We start from the raw sequence: 24694 nt of genomic DNA, 5'->3' as shown, positions 1-24694 counted from the left end.
AGTCCTTACCTATATTCGTATATTTCATCTCATCCATCCACTGTAATTATTAAGTTTGCAGATACTACTACCATAATAGGTCTAATTACAGGTGGAGATGAATCAGCGTACAGGGGAGAGGTTCAAAAAGTATCTACATGGTGCTTAGAGAATAACTTGCACCTAAATATTAGCAAGGCAAAGGAGATGGTGTTGGACTTTTGGAGGAAGAGAGGGGAACTGACACCCTTGTATATCGGGGTGTGGGGTGCGTAGAGAGTCTCTTCCTTTAAATTCCTGGGAGTTCACCTTAGTGAAGACCTCACTTGGAAAAACAATATAACCCAGGTGGTTAGGAAGGCCCAACAGAGACTCCATTTCCTCAGGGTCTTGCGAAAGAACAATGTTAAACAACAATTAATGACCTCCTTCTACCCGTCCACAATAGAAAGTGTCCTCTCATATTGTATCACAGTGTGGTACGTTGGCTTGACAGCCACGGACAGAAAGTCTCTACAGAGGGTGGTGAATACAGCACATGATATCATGGGCTGTCCCTTGAGTCCCCTAGATGACATTGCAAGGGATCGTTGCCTTAGGAGAGCGAGAAAAATTATCAGGGATGATTCACACCCCGGCCAGCACCTCTTTAAACTTCTACCCTCGGGCAGGAGATATAGAAGTATAATAATCAGTCGTACCAACAGGCTAAAAACAGTTTCTCTCCATGGGCTGTTGAATGGAAAATAATATAGTGCAATTGACTTTCAGGGTTGGTGTGTTGTGCGACAAGCACACACTGTGCAATGAGACTGAGTGTTTGGGGGGGGGAGGCTCGGTTAATTTCATTGTACACAGGTTGTACATTGACAATTGTTAAGTTGTGGGTGAACATATCAGAAGACACAACAATTCTTCAAACAGCTCTTGTTTATTCACAGGCCAGGACAGAACTGAACTGAAGGGTTCAGTCAGCCTGCTTATATAGAGCTCCAGTACAATGTAACTGTAACAATTTTCTAAAACTATCCAATCACTGAACGTCACTTTCGATCCCTTATTTGCATAACTATCTACAGTATCCCCCTGCTGGCCCAGGGTGAGAACTTCAGTACATAACACCAATAAAGGTATTATTATTATTATTATTATTATTATTATTATTATTATTATGTTGGGTATTGTAAGATACTGCCCTGCGCATAGCAGTCCCTGGTACAGAGTCAATGCAAGAATGCCTTCTGCGACCACATTTCTGGACCCAGCAACATGTCAAGAATACGGAGAGAATTGTGTATTGACGTTCACTAACCTCTCCTTTCCCTCAAGAGAGAAGGTCTAATCAAGGCCACTGTTTTTTCAAGAGCTGGGCCTTTCTTCGGCTTGGAAAAATCAGGGAAAAAGAAGGCCAATTCGCGGCTTGCTTCTTCTACTCTGTCATGAACGTCACATAAATCTGACATAGCCTGGCCTTCCAAGAACCCTTTCAAGCTAATAAAGGGTAAAATAATATAAATGTAACCACTGTTAAACATTTTGCAAAGTACAAAATGAGCACTTAATGTATCACAATAGCTTTGAGGTGAAATTTATAGACTTGGCTGTGAAACACTAATCTTGCTGCAATAGACAGACATAATTCAAAACATAATTTCAGAGGCAAGAGAGAGAGGGGCTGGTGTGTACAAGGGCAGATTCTGGTAAACCTTTGTAATATGGCACCCTGGGTGAGGCCAAAATTTGGTGCCCCAAAATGGATCTTCTCAACTTTGGATCGTCTCAGTTTTGCGCCCCCAGAGCTTGGTGCCCTGTGATTTGTAACTGCCCAGACTGCCCACATAATTGATTGCAAGGCGCAGTCCACACACCCCATTTGAATGGCAGTGCTCATGAACTTTGGGGGCCCCCAACCCCCTCAACTATTTTATTGGGAGGCTGAAGTGACCTCCTAGGAGTTGGTGCCAGTGCCACTGCCCCTACCGGTATACGCCATTGCATATTAAAATGGGTTAAACCAGAACTCAAAAAGAAATCAAAACAAAAAAAAATTCCTTCCAGTAGCACCTTAAAGACCAACTAAGTCAGTTCTTGGTATGAGCTTTCGTGTGCATGCACACTTCTTCAGATACACTGAAACAGAAGTTTCCAGACCCTTCTATATAGTGAGAAGGTGGGGAGGGGTATTACTCAGAAGGGTGGTGGGAATGGGTGGTTGGCAGATAGCTGTGATGAGCCTGTTGACGACTCTTAACGACTGCAATAGGTCTTACAGGGAGAAGCAAGGGGTGAAAAGGTGAAAAATGGCTTTGTCATGTATAATGAGATAAGAATCCAAGGTCTTTGTTCAGGCCAGGTTTCTCCATGGTTTTAAGTTTGGTGATAAGTTGTAATTCAGCAGCTTCTCTTTCCAGTCTATTTCTGAAATTCCTTTGTAGTAAAACAGCTACTTTGAGATCTTGTATAGAATGTCCTGGGAGATTGAAGTGTTCTCCTACTGGTTTCTCTGTCTTGTGATTCCTGATGTCCGATTTATGTCCGTTTATTCTTTGGCGTAAGGTCTGGCCTGTTTGTCCAGTAAGCTCTGGGAGGAAGACCTTTCATTGCCTACAGACAGCCACCCAGTCTTAAACAACTCCTAACCCACAATAATACTACAACCAGACCTAACACGGACACTGGCACCAGAGCCTGCAATAAACCCAGATGCCAACTTTGCTGCCACATACACCCGGACAACACCATTACTGGCCCCAACAACATCACACATACCATCTCGGGACTATTTAATTGCTCATCGTCTAACATTGTGTATGCCATCAAATGCCAACAGTGTCCTTCAGCTCTCTATATTGGACAAACAGGCCAGACCTTACGCCAAAGAATAAACGGACATAAATCGGACATCAGGAATAGACTGGAAAGAGAAGCTGCTGAATTACAACTTATCACCAAACTTAAAACCATGGAGAAACCTGGCCTGAACAAAGACCTTGGATTCTTATCTCATTATACATGACAAAGCCATTTTTCACCTTTTCACCCCTTGCTTCTCCCTGTAAGACCTATTGCAGTCGTTAAGAGTCGTCAACAGGCTCATCACAGCTATCTGCCAATCACCCATTCCCACCACCCTTCTGAGTAATACCCCTCCCCACCTTCTCACTATATAGAAGGGTCTGGAAACTTCTGTTTCAGTGTATCTGAAGAAGTGTGCATGCACACGAAAGCTCATACCAAGAACTGACTTAGTTGGTCTTTAAGGTGCTACTGGAAGGAATTTTTTTTTGTTTTGACTATGGCAGACCAACACGGCTACCTATCTGTATCAAAAAGAAATCGTGAGTAACCTATAAGGAAAAGGAAATCTGGGAGAGAAACCTGCGGTTCTGCACATGCCCATTCAGAAATTAATTCCAGCTCGTCTTCAAGTTAAGCCAAAAGGTCAGAATTGAAGGCATGTCAGAGTGAACCCCTCCCCACCCCGAAGAATAAAATAACAGTGGCTTTCCAGAGGGGCAGTTGTGCAATTATTTTGCAGCCGCAGCAGATGGCACCTTAGGCCCCAACCCCTTTATTAAGTCCTAACCTTTCATGGACTATAGTCGACTTCCGTCCGATGCATGAAGTCCTATCCTGAGTTAGAGGTGTATGGGAGGAGATTGCAAACTGTGAGGTTGGAAGGAAATTAGATGCAGATAGAATTTCCAAACAGCCGTGTCATGCTTGTGATAATATTTTATTCTCTTGTTAATTATGCTGTTTTAAACGTGCATTTTATATTTGACTTCACTTACCAACTGTTTTTGAAATGTTTAAGATTTTTTTTTCTTAACTTTGTTTGTGTTAAATATGTATTCTGTAGTTGACCTCCTTGGTTACGTTTTATTTTAAGATAATATTTTAGTTTTCGGTTAATTATGTTGCTTTGACTGTATACTTTGTATCTGACTTTCTTCAGAAATGTTTGATTCTGGATTGTTTTACTGATGTTTTAATATGCTGTTAAAATATAAAGCGGTATAGAAATGAAATTAATAATAAATAAATAAATAATTTGTTGAGTGAAGTAAATCTGAAGACACACTTGAAATACCAGGGTGGATTTGAAAAATTGGGCCCTCCCTTAAAGAGGGCACGTGTTGCTGTGAGACCTGGCAACCAACACCCTGTGTTGTGGGTGGGTACGATTGGTCAGCCACAACACCCGATTGGTAGGTCCCTCATACCTGGGTGCAATCTGGCCAATGGGACGCAGTCCAAACGGTTCGAGGGACCTATTTATGCCCATGCACGTGACCCTGAGCTTCCTCTTTCGGCCAGCGCATCGGAACACCTGCCCACCTCTCCCTACTTTTAGGGCTGTGCGCTTGACCTTGCTATGCCATTGTGTGTCATCTGTCCTTGGGACAGGGGCACGGCAGGAATTTTCCCCACTTGGCTGATTGAATGGTGCCATTTGGGTTTCGCCTGCCACGTAGCAAATTGTCACAACTTTTAAGGTTGCGGATAGGCTCTGGTTCAGGTAATAGGGATGGGGCAACGCTTTCGCCATCCCTATGTGACGGGTATTCCGTTAAAGGAATCCAAGGACTCAACTTGGTTTGGTCAACCCCCGAGAGGGGATTGTGCCTGTGCCTGAATTCAGAGGGACATTTGGGTGGTGGAGTTAGTCTGTTCCTGGCTTTCTGCTGTTCCAGGTGTTCACCCTGGGCTGACCTATGCTGGTGCCCTGCAATGGTGCAGGGAGCTATTTGAACCAGAGCCTATGCAACCAGTCACTTGCAGTAATCAATAAAGTTGTGGCCTAAATTCTGCCAAAAACCAAACCAAAATTATGAGTCAGGTGTGAATTTATTTAGGGTGGAGGTTTCTGGGTCTGAACACGCCAATATGTATTCTGTACTTGACCTCCTTTGTTACGTTTTATTTTTGAATTTTCAAAGATAATATTTTAGTTTTCTTTTAATTATGTTGCTTCGACTGTATACTCTATATTTGACTTTCTTCAGAAATGTTTGATTCTGGATTGTTTTATTGATGTTTTAATATGCTGTTAAAATATAAAGCAGTATAATAATAATAATAATAATAATAATAATAATAATAATAATAATTTTTTATTTATACCCAGCCAAGGCCGGGCTCAGAGCAGCTTACAAGCAATAATAAAAACAAGTTGAATGATTACAACTTAAAAACAAAATTAAAATACAACATTAAAATATTACAACATTAAAATAAAATGTAGCCTCAACGCAGGAGGAGAAGGAAAGAAAAAAGAAAGAGAGGGAGGGAGGGAGGGAGGGAATCAAATTGGCTCCAAGCCAAAGGCCAGGCGGAACAACTCTGTCTTACAGTCCCTGCGGAAAGAAATCAGATCCTGCAGGGCCCTGGTCTCATGAAGCAGAGCGTTCCACCAGGCCGGTATAGAAATGAAATTAATAATAAATAAATAAATAAATAAATAAATAAATAAATAAATAAATAAATAAATTATTGTGTGAAGTAAATCTGATATTGCCTAGCATGAAGACACACTTGAAATACCAGGGCGGATTTGAAAAATCCCGCACATGGTATCCAATGTGCAAGCAATATTACTGTCAATCACATATTGGCTGGGAGGAATCACATCCACCTGCGCCCCCATATACTCACGAACTCCATGTTGGAATCTACCTGGCTGGCGCTTCACTTGGAGGTTTCCGATACCCTTCTTCTTCCTCCTCCTCCTCCTCCTCCTCCTCTTCTTCCTCCTCCTCCTCTCCCTCTCCCTCCTTCAGTTCTCCAGGAGCCAATTCTTGTAAATAAGGCACAATCTCGTGCGTTTGGTTTCCTTCAGAAACGATCAGCACATGGCATGGTCCAGACAGCATAAACGAAACAAACTCTTCAAAGTCAAGCTGGGGGGGGGGGAGTATTTTTGTCATTAAGGGCCAGGAAAGAAGACTCACCATCAATTAACTGAGTACTACATTTCTCCCTGTTACAAGGTGCCTGTAACAACATATTGTTATATTCATTAGGTAATCTAGCAATCGGGATGCGGGTGGCACTAGGACTTGCCGATCAGAAGGTTGCAGTTCGAATCCTCGCGACAGGGTGAGCTCCCGTTGCTCGGTCCCTGCTCCTGGCAACCTAGCAGTTCGAAAGCACATCAAAGTGCCAGTAGATAAATAGGTACCGCTCCGGCGTGAAGGTAAACGGTGTTTCAGTGCGCTGCTCTGGTTCGCCAGAAGCAGCTTAGTCATGCTGGCCACATGACCCGGAAGCTGTACGCCGGCTCCCTCGGCCAATAAAGTCAGATGAGCGCCGCAACCCCAGAGTCGGTCACGACTGGACCTAATGGTCAGGGGTCCCTTTACCTTTACCTTTAATCTAGCAATGCTACTGAGATCCTAAAATATTTCAAATATAGAAGTTTACGTTCTATCCAGTAGCAGTTCCATGGTGGGCTGCTGCATTTCATCTGACCTCTGGCTGGCTGCATCGGGGCTGCTCACTGAGGACCAGGCAACGTCGAGAATGATGCTCAGCAAATGCACTGGCAGAGCCAATCCAGTATTCCTGCTAGTGCATTTGTCTTTTGTTTTTTTAAAAAATACTTTTATTAATTTTTCAACAAAACAAACAACAAACGCAAACAAATATATGTAAAAGCCATATCAAATCCATAAAATGGGATTCTCCAAATCCTGTGACTTCCCTCACCCGCCCCTTCCCTAGTTCCTTAAATTTCTTTTTCAGCTGCATATCATTTCTATTCCAAATTATTATTATTACCTCAAATTTCCTACACTATTTCTAAAATTACAAGCGTTCTTAAAATCCTGCCAATGTATTAACCCGTTTATGATACTTTTCGAAGTACATGGCAAACATTTCCCATTCTTTTTTAAATTTCTTGTCATCTTCATTTCTGAGCTTTCCAGTTAGTTTTGCCATCTCAGCATAGTCTATTAACTTGGTTTGCCAGTCTGCTTTGGTCGGGTCTGCTTCCTCTTTCCACCTTTGAGCTAACAGCATCTGAACAGCCATCGTAGCATACATAAACCACTTTCTCTGTTCTTTTGGAATCTCCGCTCCCAGAATACCTAATAAACAGGCTTCTGGTTTTTTAATAAAGGTTACTCTATTTTTTTTTTCATTTCATTATAAATCATTTCCCAAAAGCCTCCTGCTAGTGCATTTGCACCATGCAGACCTTGGTGCAACCTTGCCTCCCAGTAAACAGGAGTGATGTGACCAACTGGAAGCTAACTGGTGGGAATTCCATTGCTGTTAACCACTATGGGGACCCGAAATGGTGGAAAGAGGGATGAGGCACAGTAAGGCCAGCATTGGTTTTCTGTGAGTTAAAATAGTAACTAGATTATTTCCCCACAGTTATGCTAACATGCAATTCATGTAATCAATCATTTTGATTATCTACATCAATGGCTGTGTTCTCCCACATTTATCTGTACTTCTTACCTCTTCTGATTTGTCTTGATAAAAATCCCTAACTTGCTCATCCGTTAATGTCCTCAGGGCTTCTGCAAGAATGTTAAAGCCTGCTTCTGTAATCTTCAGTTATCGGAGCACATTTCAGAAGAAAAAGGTTGGGTTATTAGGCTGTGTTTAAGCAGTGCAACCAATCAAAGAACTTTTAACTGATCAGTTATCTGATCTGAACAAAGGAACAAATGAAAATTCAAAAAATTCATGTATCGCCATAATCTTAATGTAAAAACTTTAAACAAACAGGGAGGTGCAACATACAATTTAATGTGACCAATCATTTTTAGGATGGAAAGCCATCTTTGATACCCCTTTTTCATTCTCTGTTACAGCAGACCAGCATGCCCACAAAATTGCCTGATCATCTAAGCATTGTTAGTAGATTAGGGCTGAGCAATTGGTTAAATGTACAGATAGGATTGTGCTGAAAAGCTTGTATCCAGTAATTTGATTTTGCACAAAAGTATTTAACCGTTCCTGAATTATTATATATAAACCAATGACTCGTTGCAAGTACAATGTTCTAAATTCATGCAAGCAAGGCTTGTGAATGTCTTCACCATGAAATTAATATGTTGTGGAAAACGCAGGTCATACAAGTTTTGAGCCTGTTAAAAAAGTTCTCAGTTGCTACAGCCACTGTTGCTTAGTAACCGATAGGAGAGGAAATAAGCATATAATGCAAGAGTAGATAGTGGTTTTATCACAGTGCTTGATGAAGTGGTATATCGGTGTCATCGGCACAATGACTGTGTGCACATTACTGGTCTAAAATGCAGTTGCTTTTCTCAATTCAGATCTAAGCTGTTTTGTGGGACAGCACATCAAAATGCAGAATTTCATAAGAAATGCTAGAACAGGTGCAGGATATATATGGCTTGTGTATATGGCTTATGGTTAACTGCTTTCCAAACCAGGGGTGGGGCCACATTGGATGCAGAGCAAATATGGAGAGTGTAAGCGGCCAAACAAAAATTGTTCCACAAAGCTCTCTGGCTTTTCAAGGGAGCAGCATCCACGCTACAGATTACAAAGAAATACAGATTAGCACAGCATTTAATACATCACTGTGCAAGTATTTACAGCCCACCAAAATGGTTTCAGCCCCCTTGCCATGCAAGACAGCTTACTAAGCTTCTTTATGGCCTTCCTGAAGCTGGAAAAAAAACAGGATAATGTGTCAAACACATGGCTCTTGGTCTGTTTTCATATGGAAGTTTTGCGCATCTGGCTTAGCAAATTCCTGCCACCCTAGTTTTCAAATGAATCAGTATTGTTTCATATTTTTCGGTAAAAAGGTTTCTTTACCGTTTGTTTAATTTCTTCAACTTTTCCTGCTTCAACTGCATCAGGTTTTATGATCACAACAGTGTATTTTTCCTCCTCTAAAAGACAAGCAAGACTGTATATAACATTCACCATATTGGAACAAGACTACGTAATAAGTAACTTCCTATGTCCAATGTTCTTTTACAGATACATGCCTGTGATGCTTTAACAAGCATTAACATCTATGCCTCCCCTGTGTGGGATCCATTTACAGTGGCATCTCGGTTTTCGAATGTAATCCGTTCTGGAAGACCATTCGACTTCCAAAAAGTCTGAAAACTGAGGCATAAAGGGCGGTCTGCCAATTCAACAGAGAAAACTGTAAAAAACAACAGATACACACAAGCAGAAGCCGTTTGACTTCCAAGGCGTGTTCAAAAACAGAAGCATTTACTTCAGGATTTTCGGTGTTTGAAAACTGAAACGTTTGGTAATGGAGACATCCAAAAATCGAGGTGCCACTGTATTTAAATGCAAATCCTTACAGGCATCTGACCATCAAAAAGAGCACCACATCACAATTTCATATCTGTGTCTTCAGGAGATTCCAAATGACATTATCATACAGGTAGCTAAGTATGAGAAATGTGATCAGGACAAACAAAACTATGTTTAAAAGACACTGGTAGTATAGCTGACTGAAAATCAGTTCCAGTAAGTCCACCTTATCCAATTTGTATTTTTCTAGCAACGAAAAACCTCCCTCTAAGTTTGTCTAGTTAGTAGAACAGAAGACTAAAAATTGGTCCTGATAAAACCCATGCCTATTTGTACCCCCAGCAGCATGAAACATTTGCCTCTTTTGCCTGAATCCTTACCCAAGATGAGTAAAAAGTAAATGACAAATGGTTTTTTTTTTAAGATATCAGAAAATTTGGTCTGAAATGTTGACAGATTGGCATTTGTTAATACTCTGGGCATTATAAAAACCACTAGAATGGGAAACTCTTCCTTAAATTTGCTTTAAGGGGCTGCAGGTGCAGACATTTTCCTTTAAAAAGTCTTGCTGCCTCATTCAGATACCAATTCCTGCCTTCATGTCTTGCCCACTCCACGGGTCACTCTACCTTGTTGTACGGCAGGCCTGCAATGGCCATAATGTGGTGCTGGCCTTGCAGTCCGCAGCGGAGAGTGTGGCCGGGCAGTGGCACTCCCCTGACCCTCTGGCTGGTTGCGTTCTTGCTTATAAGGAGGAAGAAAGGGAGGGGGTGGCAGTGAAGAGGCTGGCACACGACCCACCTAAGTGTTTGCACGGCGCCAACCTCACCGCTGCCTTTCCCCTCCACCTCTAGTGCCTGATAAGCAGCATGACTGACCAGAGGTTGAGCGAGTCACAGTTCTATGGACCCCAAGGCAGAGTGGTGGGAAAGAGCATGCTTAACTCCTCCCCATTGGAGCTGCGGGGGCCTCTGTCTCCTGTTAAGACATTCCTACCAACAAACGGCTAACGGACGACAACAACGATCACACCACTGATTTGCTACCTATCTAAAAAATTTTAAAAAATCTATCAGGAAAACTTGCCGACAGCTTCTTCTTCTACAAGTTCTTCATCGGATTCTTTCTCCTCCACAAACAGAAGTTCTGGCAACTGAAAATGTTTTCACTGTTACATTACGGTCATACCAACTTTTCAAAATAATATTTGGTAAGGATGCAATCGTGAGACAGTTCTTTCGAAAGTTTCCGAATGGTATAGAAATGAAACATCAACAATATAGATTCTTCATAGGCAGATGGATGGATGGATGGATGGATGGATGGATGGAAAGAAAGCATCAAGAAAGCATCAATGGAGAGATACTATCTGCTGCAAGGTAAGGCAGCTTTGATTGGATAAAAGCCAGTGATGGGGAGGAGAGCACTGGTTCAGGATTGCAGTTTGGAGGGAAGGGGATAATCTCCCCTGCTGTGGTGTTTCTTCAATATACCACCCCCACCCCATTATTAGTAGTTTTAGGGGGTGTCTTCTGGAGGGGCTGAAAAGGCTACTCTCCCACGCTCCCTATTATGCCATCCTGACAGAATTCAGGGCCTCCCACGGCAGCTGTTACCTTGCCTGCTTTCTTACTTACAACTTTCCGGGGTGTGGCCCTGCCTTCCGGCTCCTTAGTCTCAGGATCCCTCTTGTAGAACTCAGGAGAGGGAAGATGGCGACAAAACTGGAATAAATTGGCTCTGCCTGTCATTGGCTCTCTGGCGCCATCTGCTTCCCTGCCATTGGGCTCCCTGCCTTCCCATGCCACCAATCCCAAGGGGTTCCAGCCATCACTGCCTATAACCACTCACAGGCAGTAAGTCCCACTGAATTTGGTGAGGTGTGATTTGGAGTAGATTTGTTTATGACTGCACCGCTCAGCACCAACAGGAACTTCTGTGCTTAAAATGGCAAGCTTGTGGGCACATTTCTGAGATTACGTTCCATTGAACATGGTAGGACTCTGTTGCAAAGGGTGGGTGTCATAGAGCTGCAAAGGCACCCTCTTGACACGGGCATTGCTGCAGCTTACCTGGGTGGGAGGTCCAGGCTGTGCGACACACCAGTGGGAGTGCTGGACTGGCCCTGCCAGTGCATCTGTGCAACCCCAAATTTGCTACAACCAGTGGCGTTGCGTGGGGTGTGGGGGGGCCGGCCGCACCGGGTGCAACATCTGGGGGGGGGCGCTCGCACTTGCAGCTCTCTGCCCCTACTAAAATCCATGGGTTTTGCCCCGGGTGCTGACAACCCACGCTACGCCACTGGCTACAACCCTGCCCCACAACAAGACCCATTCAAGTAAGCAGCAGCAGCTGCACATTCATACTTGTCCAATGGTGCCTGAGTCCATTTATGTTTCCTGGAATTTTTCTGATTAACTTCAGCCTCCACCTGATATTGTCGTGTGCAAGTGCCATAGATCACAAGCCATTGTAGATCATCACCCACCTAGTTTACCCCTCACAAGAGTTACACTTCCCAGTTAGCCTTAAGAAACTGCAGTGCCCAGAATTCTTTGATGGTGCGGGAAATGTGCCTTAATGGTGTGGGGCAGCCCCAGACACCATGAATGGGCACTCCTTGCGAATTGCACCTTTAGGATTGGAGTTAATTTTCAAAGCTCTGTGCATCATTTCCAAAGCAGTTTGCAACAGAGAAATGGTCCGACAGGGGAAATAAATCAATAAGTATGTAGGGTGAACATATACTCAGGGTAGCACTTTCAAACTAATGAAAACAGGAATGTGTACAAAGAATAAAAATCATATCAGCAATAAAGCAGAACACAGAGCATTAGAAAGTGAAGGCAACCGTACTTCTTAATAAAATATGCCAATACTGAGTCAAGGCCAAGTTACCTCTGGTCTTTCTGCTTCTCCTGCTACAATTCTTCTCTCTCGTTCTACTATCTCTATGACTTTTCTACACAGAAGAGGTCCATTTGCGCCTCTCACAATATCTACCATCTTGCCATCCTGCAAATAATTTTAGCTCAAATAAAACAGTGTTCAGCAACATCTCATAGTTTTGTTTTGTATATTTTAATTGGTTTCTAACAACAAATATTTTCCAGGTGCAAACCTTTCGTTTTATGTGCTTTATTCGCTTCCAGCAACCTAAAAGCCTAAGGCTGCAATCCTATCAGTGGTATCCAAGGCGAGTCACACTCAAATCTAAATAACTTAAGTCCAATTATTTCAGTGGGTCTATTCTGAGAATGACTAACTCTGGTTATCACTCTATACAGATTTATCTTTGCTTAAAAATTATTTCGTATATCCTACCTTTTTGGGACTAGCCACCCAAGTCTGCTCAAAATATCACAAAAACATCATAAACGCAATGATCTAAAATAATTAAAATTAACAAAAAACAGCAGCGTTGATCATTATCTTTCAAATGCGTGTTATACTCACTTGCCTGTGAGTCTCATTGAACTTATTTCTGAGGAGACCTGCACAAGATGGCACGGTAAGACCGCAGTCCTATGTTCACCTACTTTGGAGTAAGTCCCATTGACCTCAGTGTGACTTACTTCTGAGTAAAAATGCATAGGATTGCACCAAAGGTTAGTTAAGCTCCAGCTGAGCCTATTGGAATCAATGTAAAAAGTTACCATGATTTGCCATTATGATTTCCATGGGAACTCAGCTCAACTAGCATAGCATGAATCTACCTATACATTATAATTAATTGTTTATTCCATTTGCATAAACAAACTGGAGGGGGGGGGTCAGTGGTGTTGGAACACTGGGAGACTTAACTGTGGAAGGTGATGGAAGAAAATTGAGAAGTCCCTGATCCCTCATGATCACAACATTGTGACACCAATTCCCAGCTCTGCATCACCACACACTTCCAAAAAATGGCAGGGACCATCTCAGGGCTTATGCACACCCTTTGCCCCACTCTTTTCAGACACAGGTTCATGATTAAACGCTCTGTGTCTGAGCATTTTAATTCTCTCTTCGGAGCTTTCCCTGTTAAAACCTGGTCTTTAGTGCTCAATCGGTGCAAAGGTTAATTCAGGTTTTCCATGGACTGACATTTGCTCCGATTGAGCTTAAAGGAGTGGGTTTTTGCGGTGAAAACTCCAGGGCAAAAAAAGGAGGGGGGGAGGTGGTTAGATGTGGAACTTTAAAGAATGGAGGAAAGGTAATTGTGGTTCAGCCTTTGATGAAGCATTCCCCTTTCTCCTATCACAGAGGGAAATGCTTCTTGTGGCACCTGCTGGTATACCAAGAGGATTCATGCATTAGTTTCAGTTGTTTTTATGTTCTTGTATTATTTTTGTATTAAAATGTTTGTTTGTTTGTTTGTTTGTTTGTTTGTTTGTTTGTTTAAAAATCTGCTGCTCCAAACAATTGGAGGCACTTGCTTCAAATGATCAAAATATTTCATTTGATTTATGTGATCAATTAAATTTCTACACCACTGAACCTTTACTGGTTTCTTATCTGACAACTGCTTTGTTTAGGACTGTTCAGAGGATGTTGGAGATAACACTGATGTCTACAGACTAAGCTTGAGATTCTCAATGGCAATGGTTCAAATAATAAGCCATTCTACATCATAGTTCTGACGCCCCCTGCGTTGACCCATGGATCTGTCCCCAGTGCCACCAAAGCGGCCGTACTCCCCTAAATCTGCCCCTGGCCTGAGCATATTGGCATATAGAATACCCTGCATATGTGTGACCTGGGGTATTCTGAATCCCTTGATGTTTTGTGACCTAGCAGAAAGATGTGCTGATACGCTGATCTCTATGTGTGGCACATCTATCACCCATCTCCAACTACCCTTCTGAGAAAAACCCCACCCCACCCTCCCACTATATACAGTGGTACCTCAGGTTACATACGCTTCAGGTTACATACGCTTCAGGTTACAGACTCCGCTAACTCAGAAATAGTGCTTCAGGTTAAGAACTTTGCTTCAGGATAAGAACAGAAATCGTGCTCCGGCGGCGCGGCGGCAGCGGGAGGCCCCATTAGCTAAAGTGGTGCTTCAGGTTAAGAACAGTTTCAGGTTAAGAACGGACCTCCGGAACGAATTAAGTACTTAACCCGAGGTACCACTGTATAAGGGTCTGGTGACTTCTGTTTCAGTGTATCTGAAGAAGTATGCATGCACACGAAAGCTTATACCCAGAACAAACTTAGTTGGTCTCTAAGGTGCTACTGGACAATTTTTTAATTTTTTAATTTTGACATCTATCACTAGTTTGTTGTCAGTTGTTCTAACTCCATAGTCAACTATTTCATATAAATCCATACTACTATGATACGCCTCTTTTCAATCTGAAGAATTAACTGAGAATTAGTCACCAGCAAAACAAAAACTAAAGTCATTCACCATGTACTTACCACACAGAAGATAAAAGCGGGTTCACATTTATCTTTAAAGGGGAGCAGACTTGGAATGCTGCTAGCCTCCGCCTTAAATGAAGGACAGATACATAACCTACATTATTATTTTTCAAAACACCTGCAAGGCAAGCTATACTATAGCAATTCCCATATACAGTGATACCTGGGGCTACAAACACCTCAGGTTACGAACACTTCGGGTTACAGACTCCACTAACCAGGAAGTAGTACCTCAGGTTAAGAACTTTAACTCAGGATGATAACAGCAACTGCGTGCCGGCGGCGTGGCGACACTGGGACGCCCCATTAGCTAAAGTGGTACCTCAGGTTAAGAACGGTTTTGGGTTAAGAACGGACCTCCAGAATGAATTAAGTTCGTAACCAGAGGTACCACTGTAGATTCTCTGTAGAGTACTACTGGCTGGCTCACTGAGAATTTTGATTTGCAGTCTGCTGATAGCTTCTTGCCTTGTTTCCAGTTTAGATCCCATTCAAAATAAATGTTTGCATGACTTCACCGTTAATGTGACCATAGAAGGTGCTACTGAAAAATGCAAATGTAAGGAAATAAATAGCATTCTTCTAGCCAAAGGTAAGCACTCTGAAATCCCATTAGTTTTAAAGGGAAAGAAAGAGTTAAGCACATGCTTGCTTAATATTTCACTGAAATCAATGGGACATCAAAATGTGTAAAGCTCTGCACACATCAACCAGGTTAAAAGACAGCTTGGTCGTTCTTTTCCCCAGTTCAGATCAAAGTGGGTTTCAGGTAAAAACCTCAAAACCTGGTATTTAATAAGAAATGGCATGATAGATGTGGATTGTGGTGTACAGCACTTCCCAAACCAGCAGTGGGAGCAGTATTTCAACATTTTGGAAAATCCAGAATCTTTAACATTGGTCTATTGGTCTTTAGGGATGTGAACAGTGAAGATCTGTTAAACAATATTTTGAGGGCAGAATACCCTCTCCTTCTGAAAGTTACGTATTCCCAAGGCTTGATTTTTATTTTTTGCAATACTATTTGTAGATGAACTACATCTGCACCAATTCTTGTATTTTTAGCTTAAATGTGGCTAAAAGGTAAAGGTAAAGGTACCCCTGACCATTAGGTTCAGTCGCAGACAACTCTGAGGTTGTGCGCTCATCTTGCTCTATAGGCTGGGGGAGCCGACGTTTGTCCGCAGACAGTTTTTCTGGGTCATGTGGCCAGCATGACTAAGCCGCTTCTGGCAAACCAGAGCAGCGCACGGAAATGCCATTTACCTTCCCGCCGGAGTGGTACCTATTTATCTACTTGCACTTTGATGTGCTTTTGAACTGCTAGGTGGGCAGGAGCAGGGACCGAGCAACGGGAGCTCACCCCATCACGGGGATTCGAACTGCCGACCTTCCAATCAGCAAGCCCTAGGCTCTATGGTTTAGACCACAGCGCCACCCGCTAGGGTTCATATATTATAATTCTGTTACTCCTCCCCTCTTACGTAACTATGCAGTAGCTTTTCATATGTGATAGTGTTGCCATATTTCAAACAGTGAAAATTCGGGCAGAAAGGTAGTTGTTGAGCTTTTTTTGGCAAATTTGCAAAAAAAAAGGAAGATGTTTTGGGGCTATTTTTCAGGATAATTGCCAAAAATGACACTGCCGACATGGGTTGCCATATGTCTGAATTTTCCTGGACATTTTTTTACTGGGGAGGGGGCAATTTCCGCCCACACTGCTTCCAACTGCAATATTCTGGATATGTCCAGGAAATTCCGAATGTCTGGCAATCCTGATATGTGACTACAGGATTTCTCCAGCAGCTGAAATCAGTCGACCTAGCAATAAAATAATGACAGTGTACAGTGGTACCTCGGGTTACATATGCTTCAGGTTACATACGCTTCAGGTTACAGACTCCGCTAACCCAGAAATAGTGCTTCAGGTTAAGAACTTTGCTTCAGGGTGAGAACGGAAATCGTGCTCTGGCGGCGCGGCAGCAGCAGGAGGCCCCATTAGCTAAAGTGGTGCTTCAGGTTAAGAACAGTTTCAGGTTAAGAACGGACCTCCAGAACGAATTAAGTATTTAACCCGAGGTACCACTGTATTTGGAATGTATTCTTCAGTGTTTTGCTGAAACTGCAATAAGGAAATAAATCACAGAGCGCAAAAGTATGCTTCCCCCAAAATGTTTGGTATTGGAAGGCTTCATATCTGGATCCTTACCACCGCAAAATGCAGAAGATCATCTTCACCATATTCATTTTTTAGTTTTCTGAATAAGCTCAAGACAGCTTTGCAAGGTCCACACCAAGCCTGATACACATCTACTACTGGGAAACAGACAACAAAGTACCTAAATAAAATGTGTAACTTCAAATGGGTGATACCGTTTTTTTCTGATTTGGGGGCAGGGACATGCCCCTCTATTGAAACCATGTTTTTACCAGGTTTTATGGGAAAGATCACCAATTAATAATAGGCATGATGTATCAGTAATAGTAAGCAATCGTATTCCAGGAATTAACACATGTTTTAAGTTTCACTACATCTGTTACTACTATAAAATTATTTATACACCACTTGTATACCAAAATGGCTTCTAAGTTTACAAGCATAAAATCAATTATAAAATCCATACGTAATTAAAATACACAATGGGACAGTCTTATCAAAGCATTAAAACCCCTTTAATTAAAATATACACAAGCCAGCTAAAAGGCATAACAATTTAAACAGTTAAAAATAATTAAAAATAAGACCAGAAGGCCACGTCTAGGCATGTCTTCAAGAACTGGCAGAATGCCAATACTTGTTTTCAGATGTGTAGCCTGCCATATGTGGTAGACGCAGGCCCAGCACAGGTGAACAGTGACTGCCAGGTTGCCTCAGAGACCATATTATACCAGTCCTGAAAGACCTACATTTGCTCCCAGTGTGTTTCTGAGCACAATTCAAAGTATTGGTGCTGACCTTTAAAGCCCTAAATGGCCTCGGCCCAGTATACCTGAAGGAGCATCTCCACCCCCATCATTCTGCCCGGACGCTGAGGCAGTGGTGGAGCTTCATGCTCTGGCACCAGGGGTGGGTGGTCGGTGGGGGAGAGCAGGCGGGGGCGGGGCTGGCATGCATCCCGGGGGCATGGCGTGCCGCCCACAGGGGCGTGGCGCCCAGCACTGGCAGGGGGGCATCTGCGATGGCACCCTACTGGGATCACGCTGCCGGGGATGGTGCACTCTCCCCGCACTCCTCTTCCTCCACCACTGCACTGAGGTCCAGCGCCAAGGGCCTTCTGGCGGTTCCCTCACTGCAAAAAGCAAAGTTACAGGGAACCAGGCAGAGGGCCTTCTCGGTAGTGGCGCCCTCCCTGTGGAACGCCCTCCCATCAGATGTCAAGGAAATAAACAACTATCTGACTTTTAGAAGACCTCTGAAGGCAGCCCTGTTTAGGGAAGTTCTTTGTGTTCTGTTGGAAGCAGCCCAGAGTGGCTGGGGAAACCCAGCCAGATGGCCAGGGTATAAATAATAAAATTATTATTAGTAGTATTATTGTTATTGTTGTTGTTGCTGTTGTTAGACATATTTAATGAAAATCAGAAAACTCAAAAAATGTATGCCTTTGCAGTCTGATTTTACAGCACACAGATGTCAGGTGCCACTAGGGTTCAAATCAAGAGCTCTATAGCCTACAAATCAGACATGGGCTTTCTATGCTACTAAGCCTGCTAGTCAGACTAGATGTGACAGGAAGTGTAACTTCTTTGCATTTAATGTGCCCATTTTTTTTTTAATGCACCTAGAATCATTGGGAATGTTTGTGGGATAACCAGCCTCTTATAACCAACATAAAGGTAAAGGTAAAGGTACCCCTGCCCGTATGGGCCAGTCTTGACAGACTCTAGGGTTGTGCGCCCATCTCACTCTAGAGCAGTGTTTCCCAACCTTTTTTGGGCAAAGGCACACTTGTTTCATGAAAAAAATCTCGAGGCACACCACCATTAGAAAATGTTTAAAAAATTAACTCTGTGCCTATATTGACTATATATAAAGTAACTCTCTTTAATAGGAATCAAATAAACACAAATAAAGTATTTTATAATTACTTTATTATGAAATAGTAAGTAAACAGAAATATGAAAAATTATAAAATACTTTATTCAGTGAACCTGTGAGGGCCCGCCCTTTGCGGCAGCCGATTGGCTGCCGCCGTGGGCAGTGAATATTAATGATGTATCATTTTTGTGCTTCATGCTGTGGCCACAGACATGTGATCTGATGGTGAATTTGGGGTGACCCAATGCAAAAATCCTGAGAATCCCTGTGGATCCATGTTTTGTAACCACGTTTTTGCACCATTGCAGCCCCAGGCAACAGTGGGTGTGTGATTTTGGGGGGGCAGGCTGTAGCCATGGACATGCTATGTGATCTGATGGTGAATTTGGGGTGACCCAATGCAAAGATCCTGAGGATCCATGTGGATCCATGTTTTGTAACCACATTTTTGCACCACTGCAGCCCCAGGCAACAGTGGGTGCGTGATTTTTGGAGGGCAGGCTGTAGCCATGGACATGCTATGTGATCTGTTGGTGAATTTGGGGTGACCCAATGCAAAGATCCTGAGGATCCATGTGGATCCATGCTTTTAAACCACATTTTAAGTGGGGAGGGAAGGAAAAACACAGAACGGACAAGGAGCACGAGAGGGGTGTGCAGAGAAGCAGCTGGCTAAGAATGCAGGAGAGGGGTATAACGGGGAGGGAGGAAAGGAAGGCAAAAGTTTTCCCTCACCTACTCACCCAAGCCAGCCAGCTCGCACGCTCTCTCTCTCTCTCCCCCTCCTGCCTGCTTGCCTGGAGGGGAGGGGCTTTCCCTGCTCTTTGTTCCGTTTGAGCAAGCACAGCAAGGAAACAGAGGCGGGTGGGCAGTAAGACCCTGAGGCAAGTGCGGCTTGTGCTTGCTCAGCAGCTTCTTCACGGTGCTCCGCGGAACGGTGTTCTTCATCCCGCCGGCGGCGGCTCCCTCTCTTTCCTCTCAAGCAGAGCGGCCTTCCTGCTCCAGCCGCGCCTGCGCCTGAGGAGTTTCGAATCTGCCGCCGCGCGCAGGGTGACGTCACGGCCGCCGCCGGGCCAATCCGCCTGCTCGACCCCGCCTCCCTTCTTCTCGCCTCCCTCACGAGAGGAAGCGCCTCCCTCGCGCACGGCGGATGCAGCCTGAGCAGAGTCCCCTCTCGCTTAGAGCAGTGTTTCCCAAGCGGCACACGAGGCAACGTCTCGCGGCACACTAGTGTGCCGTGGAACACCGGTTGGGAAACACTGCTCTAGAGGCCGGGAGCCAGCGCTGTCCGCAGACACTTCCGGGTCACGTGGCCAGCATGACAAAGCTGCATCTGGAGAGCCAGAGCCGCACACGGAAACGCCGTTTACCTTCCCGCTAGTAAGCGGTCCCTATTTATCTACTTGCACCAGGGGGTGCTTTTGAACTGCTAGGTTGGCAGGCGCTGGGACCGAGCGACGGGAGCGCACCCCACCGCGGGGATTCGAACCGCCGACCTTTCGATCGGCAAGTCCTTGGCGCTGAGGCTTTAACCCACAGTGCCACCCATGTCCAATGATAACCAACATGCTTAAGTCTAATTAATGCATTAAGAAGTTAATACCATAGAGTAAACTGTTCTTCCAGGCTTGGCTATGTCACTTCCCCTTACTTTGGGAGGAAATAGATAATAAAGCCTATTGTTCACCCCCAATCTACCTGAGCAGCTCGGTATGTGAAGAGGTTTGAGGCGATTATTCCAGCTCAACCACATGGCTCTCACTAGCCACTCTAAAGTTCCTACACCAATTGTATAAATACTTTTACCACTTTATAACTAAGCTAAGTTTTACTGCCTGCGCAACTTTTCTGACTGATGTATGGAAAAGCATATGAACACGACCTTTGGAGAGTTAGTAAGTAAACCAAGTTTTAACTTACCAAACGTGTGATCTTTTCTTATTCTGGGGGAAGAGGGAAATTTTGAAAGTGATTTGGCAGGGCATATTTTAAAGATCTAACAGCCTATATTTCCACACTTTATTTCACTACATATTTTTGGACTACTTACAAGAAATAAGTTTTGAAAAGTTAAAATCATACAGGAATTTATTTTTGTGAGGACAGTAAAGAGGTTACAAAGTACATGCACTTTTAAATGCACTGCAGTGTGTGCACGCAATTAAACACTGGTGCGTACATGCTTGCACATACACACTTTAGTATAAAAGAGGAAAGGGGGGAATTGTACCTGTTAGGCCTTTCTTCAGCAACATTTCTTCCCATTGTTCTTGAGTAAGTATTACTGCCTAAAGTAAAGCAAACGTAGAGTTTTGTCAGCTTTAAAGTGCTGGGTGTTCCAGCAAGCAGCTGGATAATTAAGGTAAAAGACAAAATCTATACCTGTAGCTGAACTTCCTTCTTCTTGCTTGCCATCTTATTCCCTATAATTGTGGAAATGTAACAAACAGACGACTGAGAAAGATATTGGATTATAACTAAATCCCACTCAGAGTAGCCCCACTGAAATTAATGAGCCTCAGTTATACATGTCCATTGCAACCCGTTAACACACTCGCAAAAAAAGTCAATGTAAATTTCAGTTCATTTTAATGTGGCTGGATTTTTTATTTACAGCTCTATGCAGCAGCAGCAAACCCTGACAATGTGATCATTTGGCCATTAAATATCAATTCCCCCAGTTTCCTCGGTTAGTGAAAACACAGCACTTCATCCCTTAGTGCATTTCATATTTTAGGGCATTTTCATCATTGTCCCTACGGTATGCCCCCATCCAGATCTTGAAAAATAAAATTGTCAGATTTTTCGAATTGACAAAAATAAAATAAAATAAACATGAGGGCGGTATTCACCTAAGTTTTTCTCAGAGCAGACCCGTTGAAATTAATGAACATGACCAAGAGTCATTAATATACTCCAAGTAAAAACTGGTTGAGGACCACCCTGGGTGTTCATAGCAAGGGAAACGATGTCTTCACCTGCAACTCCCTTAATCAGTCATCTGTCTCCAACCCTTGTCTTTCATTAAAACATTGAGGGGGAAAGACTGGTTATTCTACTGCCTGTAACGGATCATTTGCCATTAGCTCAACCTCCACAGAGTTAACAACAACTCTAAACTTCCAAAACATTAGGTGGGCACCAAAGTTCTCAATATATTTATTTCAAAGCATCTATTCTGCTGGGATCGATCTTTTCTATACCAGTAGAGTGGGTTAGATAGCATGAAAATAACCGTAGGAATTCCCACAATGAAATTTGAGATCAACAGTATAACAAGGATTTGCTAGTCTATTTCCACAAATTACTGATTTAAAAAACCTGAAGTCATCTCACATATACCTTGTCATTTTTAAAGACTTGATTCAAACCAACAATATAAATTAATCCCATTATTATGCTCACATTATTTTCTGGGGGAAATGATGTTGACAGAACATTGTGTGACTTTCCACTTCTGCAACTGGCTTGCAGAACACAATGCGTTCAGTGCCCACGGAACAACATTACTAATTCTGATACACACAGACAGACAAAAGCCAACATGTATTCATCCTAGATATAATAATATGAGTACATAATACACATCTTTAGCAATGCCCATCAGTTACAGTTTATTCATTCCAGTTCTGGAGGGTTGAAAATTTTTTGTTGGGCCTCAGTGAAGTGTTTTTGAGTGTCAAGCAGGTCAGATCTGGATAAGGAAAGCAAGGGCTTAAAGCTCATCTGAGCTTCTTTGCCATGTTTATTTTAGGGATGAAGCATCCCACTTCTTCACCTCAACTCTCCAGGATTAATGTTAGGATGAAACTTCCCTGTTGTCCTGTGTACCTCTGAAGCATCTTCTTGGGAATAGGTGGCTAATGGTTGGAACAAACTATCTCCTAACCTTGCCCTGCAACTGTGTCTCTCTTTGTTCTTTAGGCTGAGAAGGCTCAGTACCACAGCAAGAAGAGTTTTGGATTTGATATCCCGCTTTATCACTACTCAAAGCAGCTAACATTCTCCTTTCCCTTCCTCCCCCACAACAAACACTCTGTGAGGTGAGTGGGGCTGAGAGACTTCAGAGAAGTGTGACTGGCCCAAGGTCACCCAGCAGCTGCATGTGGAGGAGCGGAGACTCGAACCCGGTTCTCCAGATTACGAGTCCACCGCTCTTAACCACTACACCACACTGGCTCTCTCATTAGAGGAAAGGTTGGCAGGGTCATCCAGGCTACACAAAATAGCAATAAATGTAATTGCAACCACACACACACAGTGTCCACTTCGTTCACATAAATCTCACTTCCATACATACAGACACCATGAGCATGCCATGTCCTTATACACACTGTGTTAACTGGTCCAGGGAAACCACTTCCATAGAGCGAGATGAACCTTCAGGAAGGATGGGAGATGGAGGTGCAGGCGGTTACGGCTGTTGCTATGGTCACCAAAGAACATCCAGGTAGAAGCCAACGGTCAGGAATGAGTCGGGGAGGACCTGCACTCAGCCTGGGCTCAGTTGGCTGGTGGACATGCAGTACCTCGGATGGACCTGGTACCTGAGAGGTGACTATGAAGGCTCTTGCCAAACCAAGGAGCCGCGAGAGAGCTGCTGGGCTGGCCCAAGAATTTTTGGCACCTGAGGCAAACCACAAAAAGCCCCCCACCCCCAGGGAAGATGGGCAGAGTGAAGATCTACTTCAGGAACAAGGGAGGGAATTAAATCAACCTTGCCCAATGGTTGAACTGGGAATCAAAGGCTGTCACGGGGGAATCAGGCCCACTCCGAATCATGCTGGGTGAGTGGAGACCCCAGGAGAACCCTCCCATCATTTCCTCCCTGGGGGTTGGAAGGAGATCAGCAGTGGCCCCTATTCATCAATAGACCACTGCAGAGACAGCACGGAGGGGGCTGCTGAGGATGCAACCAGGGCCAGATTTAGGTTTGATGAGGCCCTAAGCTACTGAAGGTAATGGGACCTTTATATGTCCATATGTCGTTTGTCAACAACAAATTGTCACTGTTTTTTGTGTTGAATATATGCTATATGGTAATTTATGGACCTAATAGGTATCTAAAGCCATTTGCACATAACAAAATATGTATTTTATCAAAGTAATTGTTGAACTGAAATACAATTAAGAAGTAGTATATTAATAGTGATTTTTTTGGGGGGGGGCAAGAGAGTGGGGCCCTAACCTATAGCTTGTTTAGCTGATACGCAATGGATGCAACAGATCCAACAACTGTAGTTGGGGCCACAGAAACAGCAGTGGTTGATGTGTTGCTGGATCCCTCCCCAGTGGATCCTGGCAGTGGATCCCCCCATTGAATCCTCCCATTGCCTCATGGGTGGGCCAGCCCTGCTGCTCAGGGAAAGATTCTTAATGGCTTTAATTTGGCCACTTAAGGAAGGAGAGAAAAAGCAGCTTTAATGAACTGCACTTTGGAAGGAAATATTCAGTAAACAGGTCACCCAGAGGAGCCATTTGAAGGGCTTGAGATCAATGGACTCCACTTACTTTCTCTTTAAAGGCTAGGATGAAGGGGGAAAAAACATCCCCGCTGTCTCTTCACATATCTTGCTTCACAGGGTGTGAGTGTGGGTGTGTTCTTGGCCAATCTCAGGGTTATTTCCCCATTACTTCCTTCCAAGGCAATCTAAATTGCTTACCGCACATTTCAAAAGTTTGCCACTCCCAGTCCATCTTTATTTCTCCATTTTGGGGGGCCCTTTTTATGGAGTGAACTTTGTTATGGGGAAGTTATGCCTATAAAAATGCACCCAGCATAACAGAAACGGGGGAAATGTTGTTGCCTTGGTGACTATACGGTGACCTTAAGAAAGAACACAACTGCTGTTTGAATAATAGCCTGGAGAGTAATCTAAATCAAATGATTTGCTGGGCTAAACTTAATGACTTTTCTGTTAGGAGAAACTACACAAATGCGTGATTCAAGGATATGAAAGAGTGGCTTTTCTTCTGAACTATTACATTTAGCTATATTCCCTT

At 43.4% G+C, this 24694-nt stretch overlaps 1 protein-coding gene across 6 annotated transcripts in view; it reads right to left on the bottom strand.

The window, feature by feature from the left end:
• The window catches only part of NME8 (NME/NM23 family member 8), a 29840-nt gene extending 6718 nt beyond the window's left edge, over positions 1-23122 (bottom strand). Inside the window, exons 1-12 of one of the 6 annotated variants that reach the window (XM_083706344.1) lie at positions 23026-23074; positions 22097-22206; positions 21074-21114; positions 20922-20979; positions 16865-16971; positions 14653-14724; positions 12145-12261; positions 10333-10399; positions 8788-8864; positions 7453-7545; positions 5659-5882; positions 1292-1470 (exon numbers count right to left, since the gene is read on the bottom strand). In XM_083706344.1, coding sequence (XP_083562470.1) covers positions 1292-1470; positions 5659-5882; positions 7453-7545; positions 8788-8864; positions 10333-10399; positions 12145-12261; positions 14653-14724; positions 16865-16971; positions 20922-20979; positions 21074-21106 — 1027 coding nt within the window. In that variant the 5' untranslated portion in view covers positions 21107-21114; positions 22097-22206; positions 23026-23074. Of the gene's footprint in view, positions 1-1291; positions 1471-5658; positions 5883-7452; positions 7546-8787; positions 8865-10332; positions 10400-12144; positions 12262-14652; positions 14725-16864; positions 16972-20921; positions 20980-21073; positions 21115-21669; positions 21686-22096; positions 22207-23025 lie in introns of those variants that run through there. The other 5 variants (XM_083706343.1, XM_083706345.1, XM_083706346.1 and 2 more) reach the window with 5 other exon arrangements.
• Positions 23123-24694: the final 1572 nt, after the last annotated feature.

This window comes from Podarcis gaigeae (genome assembly GCF_964106915.1).
Source record: "Podarcis gaigeae genome assembly, chromosome: 12".
NCBI lineage: Eukaryota > Metazoa > Chordata > Lepidosauria > Squamata > Lacertidae > Podarcis > Podarcis gaigeae.
The sequence above is the reverse complement of the archived record's forward strand: the minus strand, read 5'-3'. Positions and strand labels throughout refer to the sequence as shown.